Raw genomic sequence first — 19,978 nt, forward strand, 5'->3', positions numbered from 1 at the left:
CCTGTTGCTCTGCATACTTGGAAATCACCCTTTTATATTGTTTTTCCATGGTCATAACCACCGCAGGTTTTATTTAGGGATCAAACTCAGCAGTGCTACTAGTTTATAAAAGTTGTGTTCACTCACTGTCGACTCTGTTAGACACACCTACCTCGTTGGTAGTGTTTCTCGTCGTAAATGTAAAGTCAGTCAGTGACAATAGCTCATTTGTTGCTGCACAGTTTGTGTTGGTCATTCTCTAGTTACTAATCAGGGGATGTTAGCCACAGGAAATGCTGTCTGGAATTTTCTGGGTCTGTGGGGTATTCTCAGTTCAGCAGTGACACTGAGGGTGGTTAAAAACTTCAGTAGCACTGCATGGCCAGATTCAACTGTAACACCCTGACCTTTGAAGATCAGAGAGAAAGCTAAGACAGCCTTCCCAGGAACAGATGTGCTCAGGTCTTTAATAGTAGAGTTTCAAGTTTATTTGTCATTTGCACAAGATGTCAGGACATTTATGCACTGAAATGCTTGTGGTGAGGCACAGGTAATCATTCTACTGTGGGGTAGTACTAATATACATACAAACTCTTCTAAATAACTAGAAAATATATTAAATGTAATGACAAGGTACAGCATTAAGTGGTGCAGGACATATTGCAAAATGGACATTGAGATGGACATTGAGTGTAGTAAACAAGGCAATGGCTTTAATGTAATGGCTGATTAGTGTATTAACGGTAAGGAACTTGCTGGTAGTGCTCATCTGATAGCTGAGGAGACCAGCAGCAGCTGTAAACTCTGTATCGATCACCCTTACACTTTCCACATACACAGTACCTTCACTCTCTCACACATACATTCACCACCTCACTCACAGTCTCCTTACTTCACTCCTGCAGCCCCATCCAATTCATAGCCCAGTTCTCTGGAGTGTGGATTATTTTTCTGGTGCAGAGTGGACCCTCTGGGAGATGTGTGTGGTCCGGACTTGCCCGTGTGGACACAGGCCGAGAATAAAGGCGCGATGATGAAAGATTAAAAATACATCACTCTTCTGAAACCAGTGACAGTGAGGGACAGTCGCAATCCAACACCCCTGGAAGTGAGAAATGGAGTTTGCTTCTGTTCTCACAGATGTGTGTGTGTGTCTGCATTAGTGTGTATGTGTGTGTAGGGGATGGCATATGGGAGTAAATAGGCAGGGGAGAAAAAACTCGAGGGACCGCCAGCAACTGTCAGTTCGAGGCAAGTGTGTGTGTGTGCGTGTGTGTGTGTGCGAGCATTAAATCCTGTGTCTTGCCTGGGGACTCTTGTGAGAAATGACCAGGCTAAGAATAGGCGCAGATTTCTTTTTGGACGCTGGAGACGTTGTGTGTGAATGAGGATGAACAGAGCGTGTCTGAGGCCGGGGGGTAAAGGATTTCCACTTGCTCTGAACATGCTCCTGAAGCCCCCTCCTGTCATTCAGACCACCTTCTTTTTGCCATCTTTCACTCTATCTCTCCCACATCTCTTCTCTCTCTCTCTCTCTCTCTCTCTCTCTCTCTCGCTCTCATTCTCTAATCCAACCTCTATCTTTATCTTTTTATCTTATGTTCACTCTCATTCTTTTCTGCACTGTCTATGCAATATATAAGCAAACCCATAATAATTTATAACACATGCTTCCTCCAGAACATATAAAGGCAGCTTGTGCTTTCCTTTTGAACTGTTGTTAACGCTGTGCCACAGGAAAGGTCAACGTGCTTGTAGGAGAAAACTCCAGATCTATTATGTCGGCTAGCACTTAGCTTAGCACGGTGCTGGAGCTGAAGTGGGCGGCGCATCCTACCCACACAGAGCATGTCCACTCTGTTTTTACAGAGTTGACATTTTTACTGAGATGTTTATACGTAGTGAATGAAGAGGGAAGATTTTGTTCTTGTATTATCTAAATTACAATAGAATCTGAGTTTGAATGTGCTTTGCTAGTTGACTCCTATTTTTAACGCTGTTCTGGCGAGGCCTGGGGCTTAGCTGTAAGTTGGAGTTTCAGGGCGATTTCAGTTTGGCCCTAATTGAACTTCAGGACCAGGGCAAAGCTGATTAATTAAAAGTGGCATAAAGTGGAAATACAGACAATTAACTATGTAAATTGACCACTGACCAAAATTAAATTCAGCACAAATGGGCATTTAAATTATTCAGTCACTATTTGAAGATTCCAGGAGGTGAGAGAAATGATAATAGCTGACCTTCAGGCAACTGATAGGCTGACTGGATTTGGGCAGCCTGCATCATTGTCTATTTATGATTCTCATATCTGGTTTAAATGCCATCCTCTGTATTTTTAATAATAATTTTTATTGAATGGCCCTCTCCTGGATTTTTGTGGTATTGGGTCATTTTTAATACAAAGTATAGAATTAGATATTATCTTCATTGAATTGGGTCTCAGAGGTCTTGATTTATTCTTGAAATATTTCTGGATGCGACAAAGATGTTTAACAGAAAACCAAAAATTAGAGATGGTTTTGGCAATAATTGTTAATGTTGAACTAGATTTTCACTAGATATTTTTTTTAGAGCAATATATCGTTGTACAGGAATAGCATGAGGCCCATAGTCTCACTCTATGGTGTAATTTTCTAAGCATTTAGCACATGATATTCATTTTTATCAGATCCCTTTGTCAGTCTTCATCATCTGGCTGTGCTAAATGAGGTGTGTATTATGTAATAAGTGGAGCTGAGGGGGTCTGGAGGCACTTACCTGGGTGTGTTCTCCTTCTGTTTGGAGGGAGGAGACACACACACACACACATGGAGCAGCTGCCAGAAACACAGTCACGACATGTCTCTGGAGACCTTCACTTCTGTCTCTCTCTCTCTTTTTCAATCTCACATCTCTCTATCTCTTAGGTCTGTCGGTCGATCTCTCTCTATTTCACAGTCTCACATTTCTCTCTCTCTGTCTATCTGTTTCTCCTTCTCAATTAAATTCAGTAAGCTTTATTGGCACGACCATATTCAGATACAGTATTGCCAAAGCATTAATACAACAATATTGATTATTAAAAAATAAATTAATTAATAATAATAATAAAGGTGATCTATCTATCTATCTATCTATCTATCTATCTATCTATCTATCTATCTATCTATCTATCTATCTATCTATCTGTCTATCTGTCTGTGAGTCTCTGTCTGTCTATCTATCTATCTATCTATCTATATCTATCTATCTATCTATCTATCTATCTATCTATCTGTGAGTCTATCTATCTATCTATCTATCTATCTATCTATCTATCTATCTATCTATCTAGCTAAATATCTACCTAGCTATCTAAACCTTCTGCCTCTGTTCCTAAGCTCTTTGTCTGTACTTTATTTAGATGTGTCTGTCTGTCTCAGTTTCTCTGTATCTCAGTCTGTCTGTCACTCATTATAAATTCATTCAGTCTGTCATTCAGTATAAAGACAGATGAAGACTGTCATTAACTGTCCGTAGATTTTTACCAAACTCTCAGGCACTGTATGGTGCCTCTTAATGAAGTTTCCCATTAAACAAATTGGCTTTAACTTCGCTAACTCTCTCTGTCCAAGCTGTTTGTGATCAGAGAGAGGGAGAGAGAGACTCCAATTAAGATTCTCAGAAAGCTGAGCTCCTCTTTGCTGATAATTGATAAGGTACAGCCAGTCTGTGCTTGCTCTTTTTTTCTCTTTTGCTTTTTTTAGTTGTTGTTTTTTCATCTTCTCTCTCCTTCCTTCTGTTATTTGTCTGCCCATATGCTCATATCAGGCATTAAGATAGTGGAAACATGAACTGATCTTTCTAGTTCTTTATTTATCCTGTCATAAATGTCAGAGTCTGTTGCTTCACTGTTGCGGTTTGTGTTTTATCTTTGTCTGCTACCTACCGATATCTGAACTGTTTTTTTTAAACATGAATATGGAATTTTAAGTTTATGCCAGATATTATATAAGCCATATAATGATTTTAAATGCATTCATAAAGTCTTATGAATGTAGGATTCATCTTAAAGGTTACCATAATATCATAATCATATAGGTGTTTTGAGAGCATTGAGTTTGACAGTAACAAGATAAGATCTGTGGGATATTAAAGGGCCACTCCAGCCAAAATGGAATATTATGTAATAAAATCCTACAGTGATGCCTCAGTACCCTCTAGAGCAGGCTTCATCCCTTTCAAACACGGATGGCTGGTGTCCAGCACAGTTTGGTGATTTCCCTGCACAAACACACTCTCTAAACCTGTAAATAGATGAGCTCAGTCAGGTGCGTTTGTGCAGGGAATCCACAAACTCTGCCAATTTCCAAACTGTGCCTATTTCAGGGCCACAGCTGAAGAAAAACTGCTTAAGAGACAGGTGTTTTGGCTTAATGACAAGGAAGACCCTCTTTTGATGATATATGTTGAAAGTGGGAGGAGCGTTTTGGATTTTTCGGATGTATTTTAAATGTGGGTTGTTATTTTTTTTTAGGCTGCTAAATACCTGGCTAAATAGCTGGCTTACTAAATACTTTACCTCCATGTGGCCTCTTCTTTCTGGTGGAAATTGCAAAAAAAAAAAAAAAAAAAAAATGCTGGCTTTTTTTGTGCTGAATCAAAGAAGAATTAATTATTTTGAATCTATTATTTTGTTAGGGGGCAGCACAGTGGCACAGCAGGTAGTGTCACAGTCACACAGCTCCAATGACCTGGAGGTTGTGGGTTCGATTCCTGCTCCGACTGTCTGTTTGGTGTGTTCTCCCCGTGTCTGCGTGGGTTTCCTCCGGGTGCTCTGGTTTCCTCCCACAGTCTAAAAACACACATTGGTAGGTGGATTGGCGACTCAAAAGTGTCCGTAGGTGTGAGAGAATGTGTGAGCGTTTGTCACCCTGCGAAGGACTGGTGCCCCCTCCAGGGTGTGTTCCTGCCTTGTGCCCAGTGATTCCAGGTTGGATCCAGACTCACCATGACCCTGGACAGGATAAATGGCTACAGACTATGAATGAATGAATGAATGAATGAATGAATATTATTTTGTTGTTTGTTTATTTGTGAAAAGCTCTATAAATAACGACCATGGCACCTAAACATTCACTGAAGCCAAGTTGGTTTGGGTCTGGCTGGTATTTGGATGGGAGACCTTCAAGGAAAGCATTGTCCATGTCATCTGTGTGGAACCCTATTCCCAAGGGGACACTATTGAAAATATGGTGCCGGCTTTTGTATAAAACGTAGAGCCATGTTCTTGACTCTGAGATCATAAAAGATCTTGGGGCATTTTCTCGAAAAGAAAAGTGGTGTTACCGAGATGTCTGGCTACATCTGTCACTGTGGCCACTTCTGGCCTTCTAATCATCCCCCAAAATGAAAATCTCCAAACACATAATATATAGTAGATGATAGACACTTAATAGTTCCCCCTTAATAGCTGATGTGTGGTGAGCGCACAGGTGTGGATTGGCTGCAGCATGTCAATGGTGATTAAGGTGGCTCCATAAAGTTACAAAGAATGTGAAGTGTTTTAGGTGTCTAGAATACAGCTATATAAGTGTAACAATAATTTATACATTCACAGTAGCTATATCTCTGTGGCTAACAGTATTCTGATGCATACTGTGGCCCAGCGATTTCCCTCTGCTTCCCCATCAGTCATACAAGCACATCTGCATCTATTAACAAATTATAAAAATAAAAGCATAAACAGTATAAATCTCCTCAGTTTTACATGATTTGCCCAAACTGCTTCAACAGTTCTTCTTCCTCTGACATATACAGTGAAAGTATGAGAGAATTGTGTAATTATTTACCTTCTGCCTAATTTAATGTGACATGGTCTAGAATTGAGTGAAGTTTTTAAATGGACATTCTCATGAGTAATGTTGGGTGGTGTTACATGCTGTTAACATATTTTACTGTGTGCAGGGAGTGTCACACAGTTTTGCTTTAGTGGTGTAATATGTATTTTTAGGAAGTTATTTTAGTTATATTTATTCCCAAAAAAAAAAGAAAAGAAACTGTCTCTGACTGAAAGCATTACCTGCCCAAGGTTTTGAGAAGTTGCTGGGGCATGATGGGAAAAGTAGTGCTTGTAGTGAACTTGCACTACATTTCCAGGATAGAATTTCACTTTTTACAGCAGTGGTTTTAGTCGGGCAAAACATTTTATTGGGGCCCTTCAGTTGCATGATATATTTCCCAAAATTCATGTTGGATTTTGTAGTGAAAGATCACAGATGATCTGAGACAGAAAGCCGAAAGCAATTGGTTTGGTTTTAAGATTCACTCTTAGGGCCCTGTGTTTATTGACTGACTGACACCTAATGTTGAAATGCGCATGCGGGAGTAGAAAGTGTTAAATCTCCATTTCACAGAGAGAACTTAAGGTAGCGCCGTTACACTCTATGTTGTTAGTTCAGCCATATTTCACATTCCAGTTCGTAAACTAAATTTGGAAGCGTTCTGCGGTGACCAAACATCCTCTTTTCCCTGAGCAAGTACTCTTTTTGGGACCTAAATATGCATCCAGCAGGGATTCTTAAACGGTAAAAATTTTGCAGCCTGCAGGATTTCCACCGTCCCATTTCTTGCTATAAGCCCTAAATCCTTCATTAAAATGTTCACTTTGATGACATTGTTGAAAGGTGAGCAGAAGGCATGAGGGTTGAAGTGTTCAAGCGGTCAGAGAGTTGAGAGCTGAACTGGGACACACTCGCGCCGCTTCATCACTCCACTGTTCACAGCAGTGATCAGCTCAGTGTTTTACTGGAGCCTCGAAAAGAAATGTGTTGAATATTGTTGAGGTAATATTTATCATCAGTCGGACCCTTATAGAAATGTAAGTTAGTAATGAATATCTAGTTCCCAGTGATGCCCTGTTCCTTAATCAAGTACAGATTACTTGGTTGATAAAATGTTAAAGTGCTTTGTTTTAGAAATGTTCAAAAACTTAAATGTTAAAATGTTACCTTGTTGCTTTCTGGTAAACGAGTTGCTTTAATGTCATCTCAACACGGTGCTTCAGTTTTGTAGCTTTGTGTGAACAGAAAATAACAGGCTTTCCATGATCATACACACACTGTCAGCATCTGACAAGATAAACTATTTTTATAGTTTGTTATTACTTGTTATTATTGTAAACAAAGGCATTGATATGAAGCACCAACGCTTCTCCAGACCTTCCAACAACAAGGGAATGTATTTTGCACTTTCCTGTTTCTGAAATGCCAGAAAAACCTCTGTGACAATGGCTATATGGCTAACAGCGGACCGGCTAAACTAGGCTAGCCTAGATTCTCTTTGCTCTTGTTTTACTTTTTCTGTGCTATTTGTATCACTTGGTATATTGGATTAATAATAGTCACTGAATACTTCATATAAATTGCATAGTTACATAACAAGTTATAAATGAACATTCTGTGTTACAGATCAAAGTCTGCACTGCCAGCTATATTTCAGTTGTTAGGCTGTCCAACAAACAGACAAAAACATGGGAAAAAGGTAAAGGATGAGAAATAATTAATTATTACTGCATACATATATACATTACAACATGCCGTAACCTGTAAGTGTTGGAGGACGAATAGTTGAGACATTAAACATTTATTATTTCCAACCCTAGTACTAGCTCTTCGCTCTTAAGGAAACCAGAACAGAGCTTTCACAGAGGAATGCTCCCTATACAGCAGTGTCTGAATAACCTTCCGTTAACCACTGTTTGAGTGAAGTCATTAAAGCAGTCATGCTCATGCTGCTGGAGTCTGGAGGTGTGTCCTTCAGCACTGCACCAGAGAGGCCTTCAACATGACTCACTCTGGATTCCAAGTAGCTGTTTATTTGGGGTTAGAATTAGGTCACTTGGTTGGGGTTGGACCAAGTTCACTCTGTCACGTTCCTCCTTCCTGACAGATGAGGGAAGGGTATGCCTTCAAGGTAAGTTTCCTCGTCTTTGAGCATCTCTGAAGCTATGAAGTTGACAGCACTTGACTGCACTGCAAGACACATAAACTTGTAGGAGTTCTGAGGCTTTCAGGAAGACAATAGGCTCTCAAGGAAAGGAGAACTTTATTGCCCTGCCCATGACAAAGCCTTTGGGAAAAGGCCTTGATAGATTTTCTTTTCTGCAGAGTGACATTGCACAGGAAATCCAGCAATCACTTCATTGCATTTGGATTGTTAAATCTCTGCTGGAATGGCTCAACCTTAATAATTCAAAAGCTGCGGCAGCAGATAATGTAGAAAAAAAATGACAGCGTAAACTTGGCCACCTCAGTCAAGAATTGAGCAATAGGCCATTGTTTATTGATATTGACATTGCATTTAACATACCAAGGTTATGTAATTTTGTTTAAATCCAGCTGCTTTTGTTAGTTTAATTAATTGTTTGCTGATACGTTCACTCATTGGTCTCCTTTATCCACTTCAACCTGATCAGTGGATTTCAGAGTTTCACACATCCAGTCCACCTACCAACGTGTGTCTTTAGGTTGTGTGAGGAAACTCATGCAGACACCGGGAGAACACACCTAACTCTATAAAGACAGTGACCCCAGCGGTGGTCTGAAATGGGACCCTAAGGCCCACAACCAGTCAGTCACCTTTTAACTGCCGCCATGCGCCATTGACAGAGACAGCAGTGACTCTGAAGAGAAGTGCTGCATTTTTGCTTTCTGAAAAGCATTTGGAGTGCGAGATATCATCAGTTAAACACGTTTATAATCCGAGTATTGATGTCTGAACAAACCACACTCTGTGTACAGCACCATAATGTAACGTGTCATTACCAACATTCAGCTCCTTCCCCTGCTCACTACACACCTGCTGTGTTTTAGCTTCAGTGTTTGTGTCTGTCTGTCTCTTAAACTATGTTTCAGTGACATTACACCACCCTCCTCCCCACCGCACACACACACAAACACACACTCTCTCACACAGTTTTGAGTGAGAGGTAATGATACACAGCAAAGTTTGAGATGGTAATTACACTGTAGCCTGCTTTTTCGCACCACTGGAGTCAGTTACAGTAACAGTTTCTCTCTCTCTCTCTCTCTCTCTCTCTCTCTCTCTCTCTCTGACTCAGTCAGTCAATTCTTGAAGACAGATTCGGGCTCATAGCCAGACAGCAGTACCTCCACTGTTGAAGCCAGCAGTGTTTATGGAGACAGACCCTATTGTTTTAGCCAAATCGTGCGTCTTTTCTTACTCATTGTCAAAACAAACAAATTACTCCCTGGAGTAGCCAACTTCTCTGGAGGTACATTAAGAAAACCATGGGAATCTAGACAGAGCAGCTTTGTTTATTTATTTAATTTAATTTAATTTCTTTTAGGGGCAGCACGGTGGTGTTGCAGTCACACAGCTCCAGGGGCCTGGGGGTTGTGGTTTCGATTCCCGCTCCGGGTGACTGTCTTTGAGGAGTTGGTGTGTTTTCCCGTGTCCGCGTGGGTTTTCTCCGGGTGCTCCGGTTTCCTCCCACAGTCCCAAAACACACGTTGGTGTGTTGATTGGCGACTCAAAAGTGTCCGTAGGTGTGAGTGAATGTGTGTGTGTGTGTGCGTGCGTGCTGCCCTGTGAAGGACTGGCGCCCCCTCCAGGGTGTATTCCTGCCTTGCGCCCAATGATTCCAGGAAGGCTCTGGACCCACCGCGACCCTGAACTGGATAAGCGGTTACAGATAATGAATGAATGAATGAATGAATTGATCATTTTTTTTAGGCCACTGAGGCAGTTCATTGGTTCAGAGATAACCAGGACAAGCTCTGTTATGGGATTGTCATTTCTCCATTTCCTTAGATTTGTAGAGTGCTATAACAATGAATAATATTTGATGTCCCTTTGTGATGTGATGTGAGGTGACACAACTGAGATAATTTCATTTTTTAGTTAAAATTACACAACACATGCTGTACATGTGGCACAACATCAGTTTCTTCCTACACATTAAAACAAAAATCATCAAAAACCATTGAAGCTAGGACTAAAACCTCACAGAACAAATACCTTTGTCCAAGTTTATCCTTACTTCGACCCTGAACTGGATAAGTGTTTACAGGCTCTGAATGAATGAAGTCCCTTTGCTAAGAACTAAAAAAGTGTCAGCATTCCTTGCATCTGTTACTCAGTGTAACTATCCCTCTCTGGCGTAGAGGAATCTATGAAATGACAAAAAAAAAGTTTTGGACAACCCCAGTTTTACAATATCTCAAACAGGTGATGTAAACATGCTTGAGAATAAAGGGAGCATGTAGAATGTACCTCAGCTTCTATGGGAATTACTTAGAATTAGAATCACTTTATTGGCCACTGTGCTTGGACACAGAGGAATTGTTCTCTGCATTTAACCCAATCCGTGCAGTGAAACACACATTAGAAAACTAGGGAACACTAGAGGGCAGCAAGCACACATGCCCAGAGTGGTGGGCTTCCTTAGCCACGGCGCCCAGGGAGCAGTTGGGGCTTATGTGCATTGCTCAATGGCACTTCAGTCAAGATCTGCCAGCTCTGGGGATCGAACCAGCAACCTTCCAGTTACAAGCCCAGTTCCCTAACCCACAGGCCATGGCTAGATTTAATTCTGGGGAAAATTCTGTACATAATTATGAAACAGTAAACCCTATTTTTTATGTAATTTTACAATTTGGGGGAGTTTTGCTAAATCAACAACGTCTTTAATAGTTGCAATAGTTAAAATAGTTGTCCATAAATTCTTTTTATGAGAGCATATTTCTAACAGTGAATCACAAAAGCACGGCTATCGTAACCATTGGTACATGACAGGGATGACGCGTCAGCTGCTGGAGAAAACTGTGCGGAGCAGCAGCAGCCTCTCCACCTCTGCTGCTGTGTTTCATCCCAGACTGATTACACTCTCTCAGGCGCTGGAGAAGTGGAGTCCTGCCAGCTCTCAGGGCTGAGTAACATGTCGGCCTGCAATCATGACAGAGGGGTGTGACTCTAACCAAAAGGCCAATGAGGAAAATGAAGGATCCTCTCGCCATAATTAAAATTCCTCATGCCAGGAGCACACTTTCAATTATGACAGGTCTGTTTAATCCAGCCCACTTATTTATTTCTGTCCCCTGATGGATGGCAAACACAGGTGATGCAGTTTATGAAAAACCACTGAGGAAAGGCTTGGTGTCTACAGCTTTCTGACACTGCAGCATTCACTCATACAACTTTTAGCCATTTGTTGAATTCAGGACTAGAATGTTACATTAATTCCATTCCAGTGTACATTACTGTGCAAAAGTCAGAGACCCCGGTTTGTTTATTTGAATTCCAGTCAAGGGCGCAGTCAAGCAGAAAACTATTAAATGTATAGAAACCTTTCTTTAAAGGACAAAGAACCCAATGTGACACCTTCATTTTTCTCAGAAATGTATTTAGTGCTGTGTTGTGTAATCATGTCTCAAACAACCAGTCTGTCAGAGCTGTAACAGTCTTAATCACTAAAGGGTTAGACAAAGAGTGACACTTGATATAAAACATGTCTGGAAATGGCTGTAAAGTGTGGTTTATGTCCCTTTTCACATTGGCCTACGTTTATGATTTTGTGTTCAGACCCGTTCCTGCCTTGGAGCAAGCTTCTCTATCAGAGCATTGTGTGGAAGTTATAAAAACAACAGTAAGTCATGATATATTGGTAATTTTATCATCTGGAACAAAGACTGTGGTTCCTGGTCAATCACATCATTGACCTGCAACTAAACTGTTTTCACTAGCAGCATAGCTTTGATCTCTGTGTGAATGCCTAGGAATAGGAATGGGGAGGTAATATAACAGCCGTGATGAGGAAGGATTTATTACGTTTATTAAGCAGAGACCTGACCAAACAAAAATGGCACTGAAACATTAATATTGTTGTAATAATGTGCTGTAGGCAGGAGATCACATTGCACAGAAACACAACTTACAGATGCATGTTTACCATTCTCTTCTCCTTTCTCCTCTCGCTCTGCTCTCTGTCGTCTTTTCACACCTTTATTCTTCTGAGACGTGAGTGTAGGATGCATTGAATTTGCCAGCCCCCCACTTTCTTTTTCACTCTTACACACACACACACGTTCCTTCCCTTCCCTTCCTCCCTAGCTCACCCTCTCTCTCCTCTCATTATCTCTCCTGCTTCAAGGAGATGTGCTTCTCATTTGCATGTGGGCCCCCGGGGGCCACACTCTTTATGTGTGTATCAGGTGATTCATGCTGCTCAGTACATAGCTCTTTCACACAGGATTAGATTAAAACCAATCAATCAGACATAACTGAGAGAGAGGGAGAGGGAGCAAGAGAGAAAGATGGATAGAAAGAGAGAGAGAGAGAGAGAGAGAGAGAGAGAGAGAGCTATGTATAACACTCAGCAGGAGAAGTGCTCCACCTCTATTCTCTCCTTTGTTTTTTCTCTTCTCACCCACCGTCTCTTCGTATTACCCCGTCTTCTCCTACCAGGGCTATTTCTTTTCTTCCTCTGAACTCCCACTTGTGGAGCTCTTTTCACATTTTTACTTTTTTCATTTTTTTGCCTTTTATCCCCTCTCACACCTCTATTCTCTTTTTTGTGCTCTATTCTTTTCATTGCCCATTGGATTTCACCAGGTATCGACAATGTGTCATTTGTGTAATCTGCAAGGGTTTTGTATCCCTCGCTGTCTAGACATGCACTCCTTTACTTTCGCCAGAGAAACGTTCCTTCAGCTTTTTTAAAGAGTAGCTCAGGTCTGGGAAATAGTACAGAGGGATATGGGCGCTATGACAAAAATAAAATAAAATAAATAAATCCTGGTATCTGAGCATATGGACCTGATAAGTTATACATGATTATGATTTTTCTTTTCTGAAGGTTAGATAAGTTGGAACACTATAGCAGTCCTAGTAAAAAATAAAAATATATAGATTCATTGATTTTGTTAACTTTTTTACAATTCACTACACTGATTTTAATCCTAGTGTAAGAGGACTTCATGTGCTTTTTTTATAATGGAACATGCAGTTGCTCATTGTAGGACGGCACGGTGGTGCAGCAGGTAGGTGTCACAGTCACACAGCTCCATGGTCCTGGAGGTTGTAGGTTCAAGTCCCGCTCTGGGTGACTGTCTGTGAGGAGTTTGGTGTGTTCTCCCTGTGTCTGCATGGGTTTCCTCTGGGTGCTCCTGTTTCCTCTCACAGTCCAAAAACACATGGTGGATTGGTCACTCAAAAGTGTTCATAGGTGTGAATATATGTGTGTGTGTGTGTCACCCTGGCGCCCCCTCCAGGGTGTGATCCCACCTTGTGCCCAATGGTAGGATCCGGACCCACCGTGACCCTGAACTGGATAAGTGGTTACAGACAAAGAGTGAATGAAAGAATGAGTTGCTCATTGTCCTTTAAATTCTATAGACATCCTCCTCATACTGAAACAATTAGAATTTACAATTCGAATCACTTTATTGGTTTCTGTGTTTACACACAAAGGAATTTGTTCTCCGCATTTAATCCAATCCGTGCAGTGAAACAAACATACTAGAAAACACTAGGGGGCAGTGAGCACACATGCCCGGAGCAGTAGGCAGCCCCAGTCATGTCCTGCCGGCTCTGGGGATCGAACTGGCAACCTTCTGGTTACAAGCCCAGTTCCCTGACATTCTACTGACACATATACTGGCATACATGTATTATGATATGATAAATATTGTCAAATTGTATAAGTATGAGTCTAGTGTCAATATGTGGACACACGGAGCCAGAAAATTCTTTGTTTGTTTGTAAGACTAACATTTAAATGAAGAAGACAACATGACATAAATACAGTCATAAAATTCAGTCTTAGGAAAATGGACAGTGTGTTGATTAGTGTAGCTGCTGAGAGCAAACATGACCTAAGAATTTCTGAAGTGGCCTTGGTCCTGGAAGGTCACTGGCTCGATCCCCTGGAGCCAGCAGAAAATATGGGGGTTTGTTGGTGAAGGAACAGTGATTTCTTTTTCCTCAGCATTCATGGCTGAGGTGCCCTTGAGCAGAGCACCTAACACACAAGCGCTCCCCAGACTCTGTGCCTGGCAGTCCACCACTCTTTTACACCACTTCAGTAGGGTTTATGTGTGCTTACTGCCATGGATTATGTTAAATGCAGAGTCTCAACTTATTCTGAAAGTTTTCTACACCATCTTCTTCCTATTTGTCTATTTTTGATTTTATGAGGCTCCTATGACCATTCTCCTGTAGTGTTACTATTAACTGAGGTGTTGTAGTTGATTTTTAAGGATTTTTTGTTTTACCTCAGTGATAATTATGTAGCTTTGGCTGTATCATCACTTCCTGAATCAGCTGTTTTCCAGCCCATTTGTCTTCTTTTTTAGCACAATTGGCCACTCAGGATGCTTGCTTGCGTGTGTGTGTGTTTATGTGTGTGTGTGTCTGTTTTATGTAGCACCTCTCTCTGTAGATGTAAAGCTAACAAATTAAAAAAGCGTGAGCCTAACATTTGGTGTTAGCAGCTTTTGGTGAGGTGTTATTATTTATAAAAATTAGTTATGGTATCTGAAAGATGGGAATAATGCTGATGAATGCAATAGATGCAGCTATGATATCTCTCTGAAATACATGAGATTTGGATGTGGAAACACTCTTTTAAAATAGCAGAAGCTCTAGTGTGTGTGTGTGTGTGTGTGTGTGTGTATATATATATATATATATATATATATATATATATATATATATATATATATATATATATATATATATATATATATATATATATATATATATATATGGGATTTGTAAGCCATAAGCTGCCCAGCAAACTGGTGTCAGTGTTTTTAAGGATGCTTTAAGTTGACTGTAATGATGAAATCCAGCTGTCACATTGTGACCCACTGTCTTTTTGTCAGCAGGCCAGTTGGCTTTGTGCTTTGCAATGCTTTCCCTGAATCATGGTAGTGTGCTGCCTGCTCGCAGGCCTAACAAGGCAGTGTTGTTAAGATTGGCCTAATTGGTGTAAAGTCTTGCCTGGTCCAGCTGTGGACTTGTCATGAGGCCTGTGTATTTGATCAGTAGAGGAGCTGTAGAGGGATGCTAATGAGCCAGAGCAACAGTATAAAGGTCTTCCACAAAGCACTGTTACACTGCTGCTTCATAATCAAAGGAATGAATCAGTGCTGAACTTACCGGACCTGTTAAAGGCCAAGCAATCAGGAGTTGCCTCTAATTTTGTGGTGTGTGAATTTTATACGTGAGTAAGTTATATCACAGTGTTAAAGCTACCACACACTGAATCTGACATACAAAATCCAAACGTGAAATTATTCATTTTAATGACATTAATAGTTGCTGCCCTACATTAATCAATGTGTTGAGCCACAGACACTCTAGATTTTACTCAGAGAAATTTCATGAGCAAAATCCATTCATTTTAATGAAATTTGTGTTAATGATAGATTCGGTACCGCAGATATCCAGGGTGAAATCATTGTGTGAGCAAAACCTCTTGCTGAATTCAAGTTTGGTGAAGCCCCAGAGACAAATTTGTGTCCTCAACCAATAGTGCTGTCGGCTTCCTTGCATTGACCTAAAAGGGAGGGGCTTTGTACACCAGTACTGTAGATCCTGAATGTAAGAAAAGCTAACTGTAGCTGTGTGTAAGCACTAAATCTCATATAATCCAAACTGATTATTAAATGGTACATAATCATGAAGCAGCCTGGTACACAGTCAGTCAGGAGGTTCAATTCAATGGTATACATCTTGTGCTGTTTATTACTTTCTACTGTTTGGTTGGTGAATTAGCCCGTTTGTTAGCTAATAGCACCAAAATGGATGACAGTCTGTGTTCCTGGTCTTCCAGCCCCACGTGCAGATGGGGTAAACTGCAAATTATTAATGTGAATGTGACTTTAGAGTATCATTGAGTGTCCCAAATAGACAGCCATTTATGCATTCCATTTTTTTTTTTATTATCCCCACGCATTTACAAAATCTTCTCCCTAATTATTTGGTGTTGCCCAGTGCACACAGTGCTGTGAGCCTCAGGAAGGGAAGGGCCTGCATGTGGTTCCTGTGAGACAAGTGAGACCAGCCCACAGCTTCTTTTCAAACTGCTAATGTAATGCAACAGCTTAAAGTGCCAGAGAGGGACACAAACTTACAAGATGAGATTTGGGAGGAGATTACAAATTACAGATGTTATGCTCCACATAGAAAACTTTGACTGCTATATTTATGGTCTTGTCTTTTACAAACACTGCATATTCAAATGTTTGGAGACACTGCATATTCTTTAATGTGTATCCATTGTGGTGGCCTTCAGCTTGTCTATGGCCAATACTGTCAGATGAAGGAGCACTCTTTTTCCCCGTGGAGTGACGAAATAATTTAAAAAATAAAAAGTAAAAACAAAGAAAAACCATAGAATGAGATGATGTCCAAATTTTTGACTGCTACTGTACATTCACAATATGTGGAAAATGGCCCAAAACAAAGGAAACACTGCCTGAGTGGGTGTGTCCAAACTTTTGATGGGTATTGTATATATACAGTACTGTGCAAAAGTTTTAGGCACCAGAGATTATGAGATATAAAAAGTTATTTATCTGAGCAGTAAGTGTTCATTTGCTAACAAACAAACAACAAATAACGTTCAACATTAGAATAAAACCAAATAACATTATTGCAGTGAGTGTGATATTCTGTGTTTGAATGTGTTTTTTTTTACTTTCTCTAAATCTCTCCTTGTAGCAGTCCGTATTATTTGAGGTTATCATCCAATATCTAGTTTTACTGGTTAATAAATAATGATTTTAAATAATGTGTGCTGTTGATTTAACAAATTAATGCAATCAAGGAAAATCTAAACAAAACATTGTTCTTTAAACTCACTCACACCCACTACTTTATAGAAAAAAAAGATTATCTTATTTGTTTATATTATTATTTTTTTATTGCATTTGATTACATATAACTTTTTCCAAGCACCACACTTACTGTGAAGGCATTAGTTTAAATATACATAATTATCTTAGGTGCCTAAGACTTGGGTGCATAGGACTGTATATATATCAGCATAACTAACCCTCTCTCTCTCTCCTCTTTCAGGAAAGACAGCTCTCTGCATATCCTTTCCTGGAGATCTATAAGGGAGATGTGATCCACTACATGTGTCCACTGGAGAACCAAGAGAGTTTTTTCGTTCCAGAGCTCCTTGAGAAGCAAACAGAGGAAGAAAAGAAAGCACAGGAGGAGGAGGAGGAGGTGGAGGAGGAGAACGACGACAAAGGCGATGAAGTCTCAGAGACAGGTAGAGCATTTTGAGGTCACAAGAGAACATGGACAGAGCTTTAGAGGATACAGTGTCATGATGGTGTCACCAACACTGGGGTGAGATTGCTGGGAAGAGACAGTTCTGTCATTGTGGCAGGCTTTAGGTTCAGTAATATGGCAGAATGATGCCACGGTGACACGCTAAAGAGACAGGTAAGTGTGCAGTGTGCCTTAAACATGCATGACACATGTACAAGTCACAGATCTGTAATGGCAATGAGTGGAATCAGTTCTGATGGAGTCAGTCTGCTGAAACTCCCTCTTCCTCTCAATGTAAATCCTAGCTGCATACGTAACCTTCTTGGAGCATGTCCTCTGTGTTCATTACTTCCACTTGTTCACCACTCAAGGCCTTTCCTTGGACAGGTTCAAAAATAATCGCTGTCCGTGGTTCTGTAAACAACACATTTTTTTTGTACTTCAGGGCTGGTCAAAAAGCTGCCCACTGGGTCAGCGGCCAGTAAAATTGTGAGTGTATACTTTCTGATGAATCTGTTTTATCATTAGCTTATTAATCTTCAGAAATATCTACATTTCTCTTACATTTTGCAGATTTATCCTGCTAGGTGTATATTTATTCTCTGTGCACCTGTCATTGTCATTCTTCACCTGGGTCTGACTAAATATATAATATTTCAACCAGGGAGGGCGGTGCCCTAGCACAGTCTATTGACCAGCCTTCCCTGGTCCAAATGTATCCAGAGATCTAATTAGGGAATTTAGCTACTTTAATGTACATCCATTGCACAGTCACTACTTCTATAAGCTTCATAGAAAAGCTAATAAAAAGAGATGTTCTGGAGCAGTGGCACACAACCTTAAGGTCACCATGCCCTCTGCCCTATGCATTGGATTGAGAAATATAAAGCCTCCCAGCACTGGGGTGTGGAGCGGTGGAACTCTACTATGTGGTGTACATTACTTCCAACATCTAGCCAATGTCAGCTAGACTTCCCAGAAGGATAGAATCTTCCGTATACAAAGAGGGAATAAAACTCCTTGAAATGAACTCTCTTCAATTTAGAAGGAACACTGGATCGGGCACATTTAACACATGTTTACAAACTTTCCTAAAGTCCCCATCTGCTCTTTGATTAAAACCCTAAAACACATTAATCATCATCATCATCATCATCATCATCATCATCATCATCACAATTACATATTTCAAAGTTATTTCCAAGAATGAACCCAATGCCTTAAATGTGGCTTAAAAATAACACTATATATACTCCTTTATTCCATATGTTCAGATCTATGAATAAACAATTTGTCTCTGCCTTCATTCACACCTGTGCTTCTAACCTGCAGTCTGAAAGTCCCAGCTCACAAGTTAAGGCAAGGCAAGGCAAGTTTATTTATAGAGCACATTTCGTACACAATGGCAATTCAAAGTGCTTTACACTTTGGATTGTTTCCTTGGGATTATGACATCAGAAACCCTAGCTGTCTGAATTTGTATGTTTGAGGCTGTCTTTGAGAGACAACATTTTCAAAGCAGAAATCCTCTATGTTGTGACTGCATATTTTACTCATGACACATCATCTAGTGCATATAACAAACACAGCAAGGACATTTTAACAAAGGTAAGCAATTTGATTGGTTTTTTTGGTCTGCTGTGATGTATCTCCTAATTAAACTTTGCTAGAAAGAAGCATGTGATTTTCATGGGAAACAGGGCTCTCTATAGACAGTGAAGGTTTTATTGTTTTCTTTCCTGAGCTTAAAATGAGACCTTAAAATGACCTTTAAACTGATGCCAGGGTTTAGGTTTTTTTCTTTCTTTCTTTTGCCTAGTAAAACTTCACAATCATCATTCTAGCTAATGACTGAACTCTGTGTGCCTGCGTGTGTGTGTGTGTGTGTGTTTGTGTGTGTGTCTCTGTGTGTGTGTCTATGTTAATTACAGGCTGATCAATCACAGCTGCTCAGCTGGATCTGACAGGTGCAGGTTCTAAATCAAACTCCTTCATTTGGGAGATTGCAGAGGGCCCGGCTCCCTCCTCTCTGTGGAAACTTGAACAGCTGAACATTCGATTTGCCCGTTAAGCAATGCTTTACCCTCTGTTATGGTCTCAGAGGCTGATCATAATGAGATTCTCACAGCTACTGTACAGACACTACCCTCGTTGTCCACTCTGACTACAATGGCACACAGTCCTGCCGCATGGTCAACACTTAATACTTGCATTAGTACTTTGTACGAGTGTAAACCTCAAACAATGCCATGATACCATTTATTTCTCATTTTATAAATGAGTGATTATTTATTCATTCAGGCTCACGGTGAGCTACCCAGAATATATGGGCGCAAGGCGGGAGCACATTCTGGAGGGGGCGCTAGTCCTTCGCAGGGCGACACACACGCACACACTCTTAGAAATAAAAGTGCTACAGAAGGTTCTTCGAGCGATGCCATAGAAGGACCACTTTGGTTCCTTAAAGAACCATGTTTTCTGGTATGTTTAAATTGGTAAAGGACCTTGAGACCGATTGTTGAATTTTTAAACCTTTAAAAGGTTCTTCACACTTATGAATTTCTTTAAAAAGGTCCTTTATGGACCCAAAAGTGGTTCTTCTCTGGCATCGCTCAAAGAATCTTTTGTAGCACCTTTATTTTTAAAAGTGCACATTCACACCTATGGACACATTTGAGTCGCCAATCTACCTACCAACATGTGTTTTTGGACTGTGGGAGGAAACTGGAGC

General features: G+C 40.4%; 1 protein-coding gene across 1 annotated transcript in view; it reads left to right on the forward strand.

Annotated features, from left to right (window-relative positions):
- tex264a (testis expressed 264, ER-phagy receptor a) overlaps positions 1 to 19,978 on the forward strand; it is a 91,416-nt gene that overhangs the window by 60,125 nt on the left and 11,313 nt on the right. The window contains exon 3 of the mRNA XM_066665742.1: positions 17,044 to 17,245. Within this exon, the coding sequence (XP_066521839.1) occupies positions 17,044 to 17,245 (202 nt within the window). The remainder of the gene's footprint in view (positions 1 to 17,043; positions 17,246 to 19,978) is intronic.

Source organism: Hoplias malabaricus, chromosome 3 (assembly GCF_029633855.1).
Source record: "Hoplias malabaricus isolate fHopMal1 chromosome 3, fHopMal1.hap1, whole genome shotgun sequence".
Taxonomy (NCBI): domain Eukaryota; kingdom Metazoa; phylum Chordata; class Actinopteri; order Characiformes; family Erythrinidae; genus Hoplias; species Hoplias malabaricus.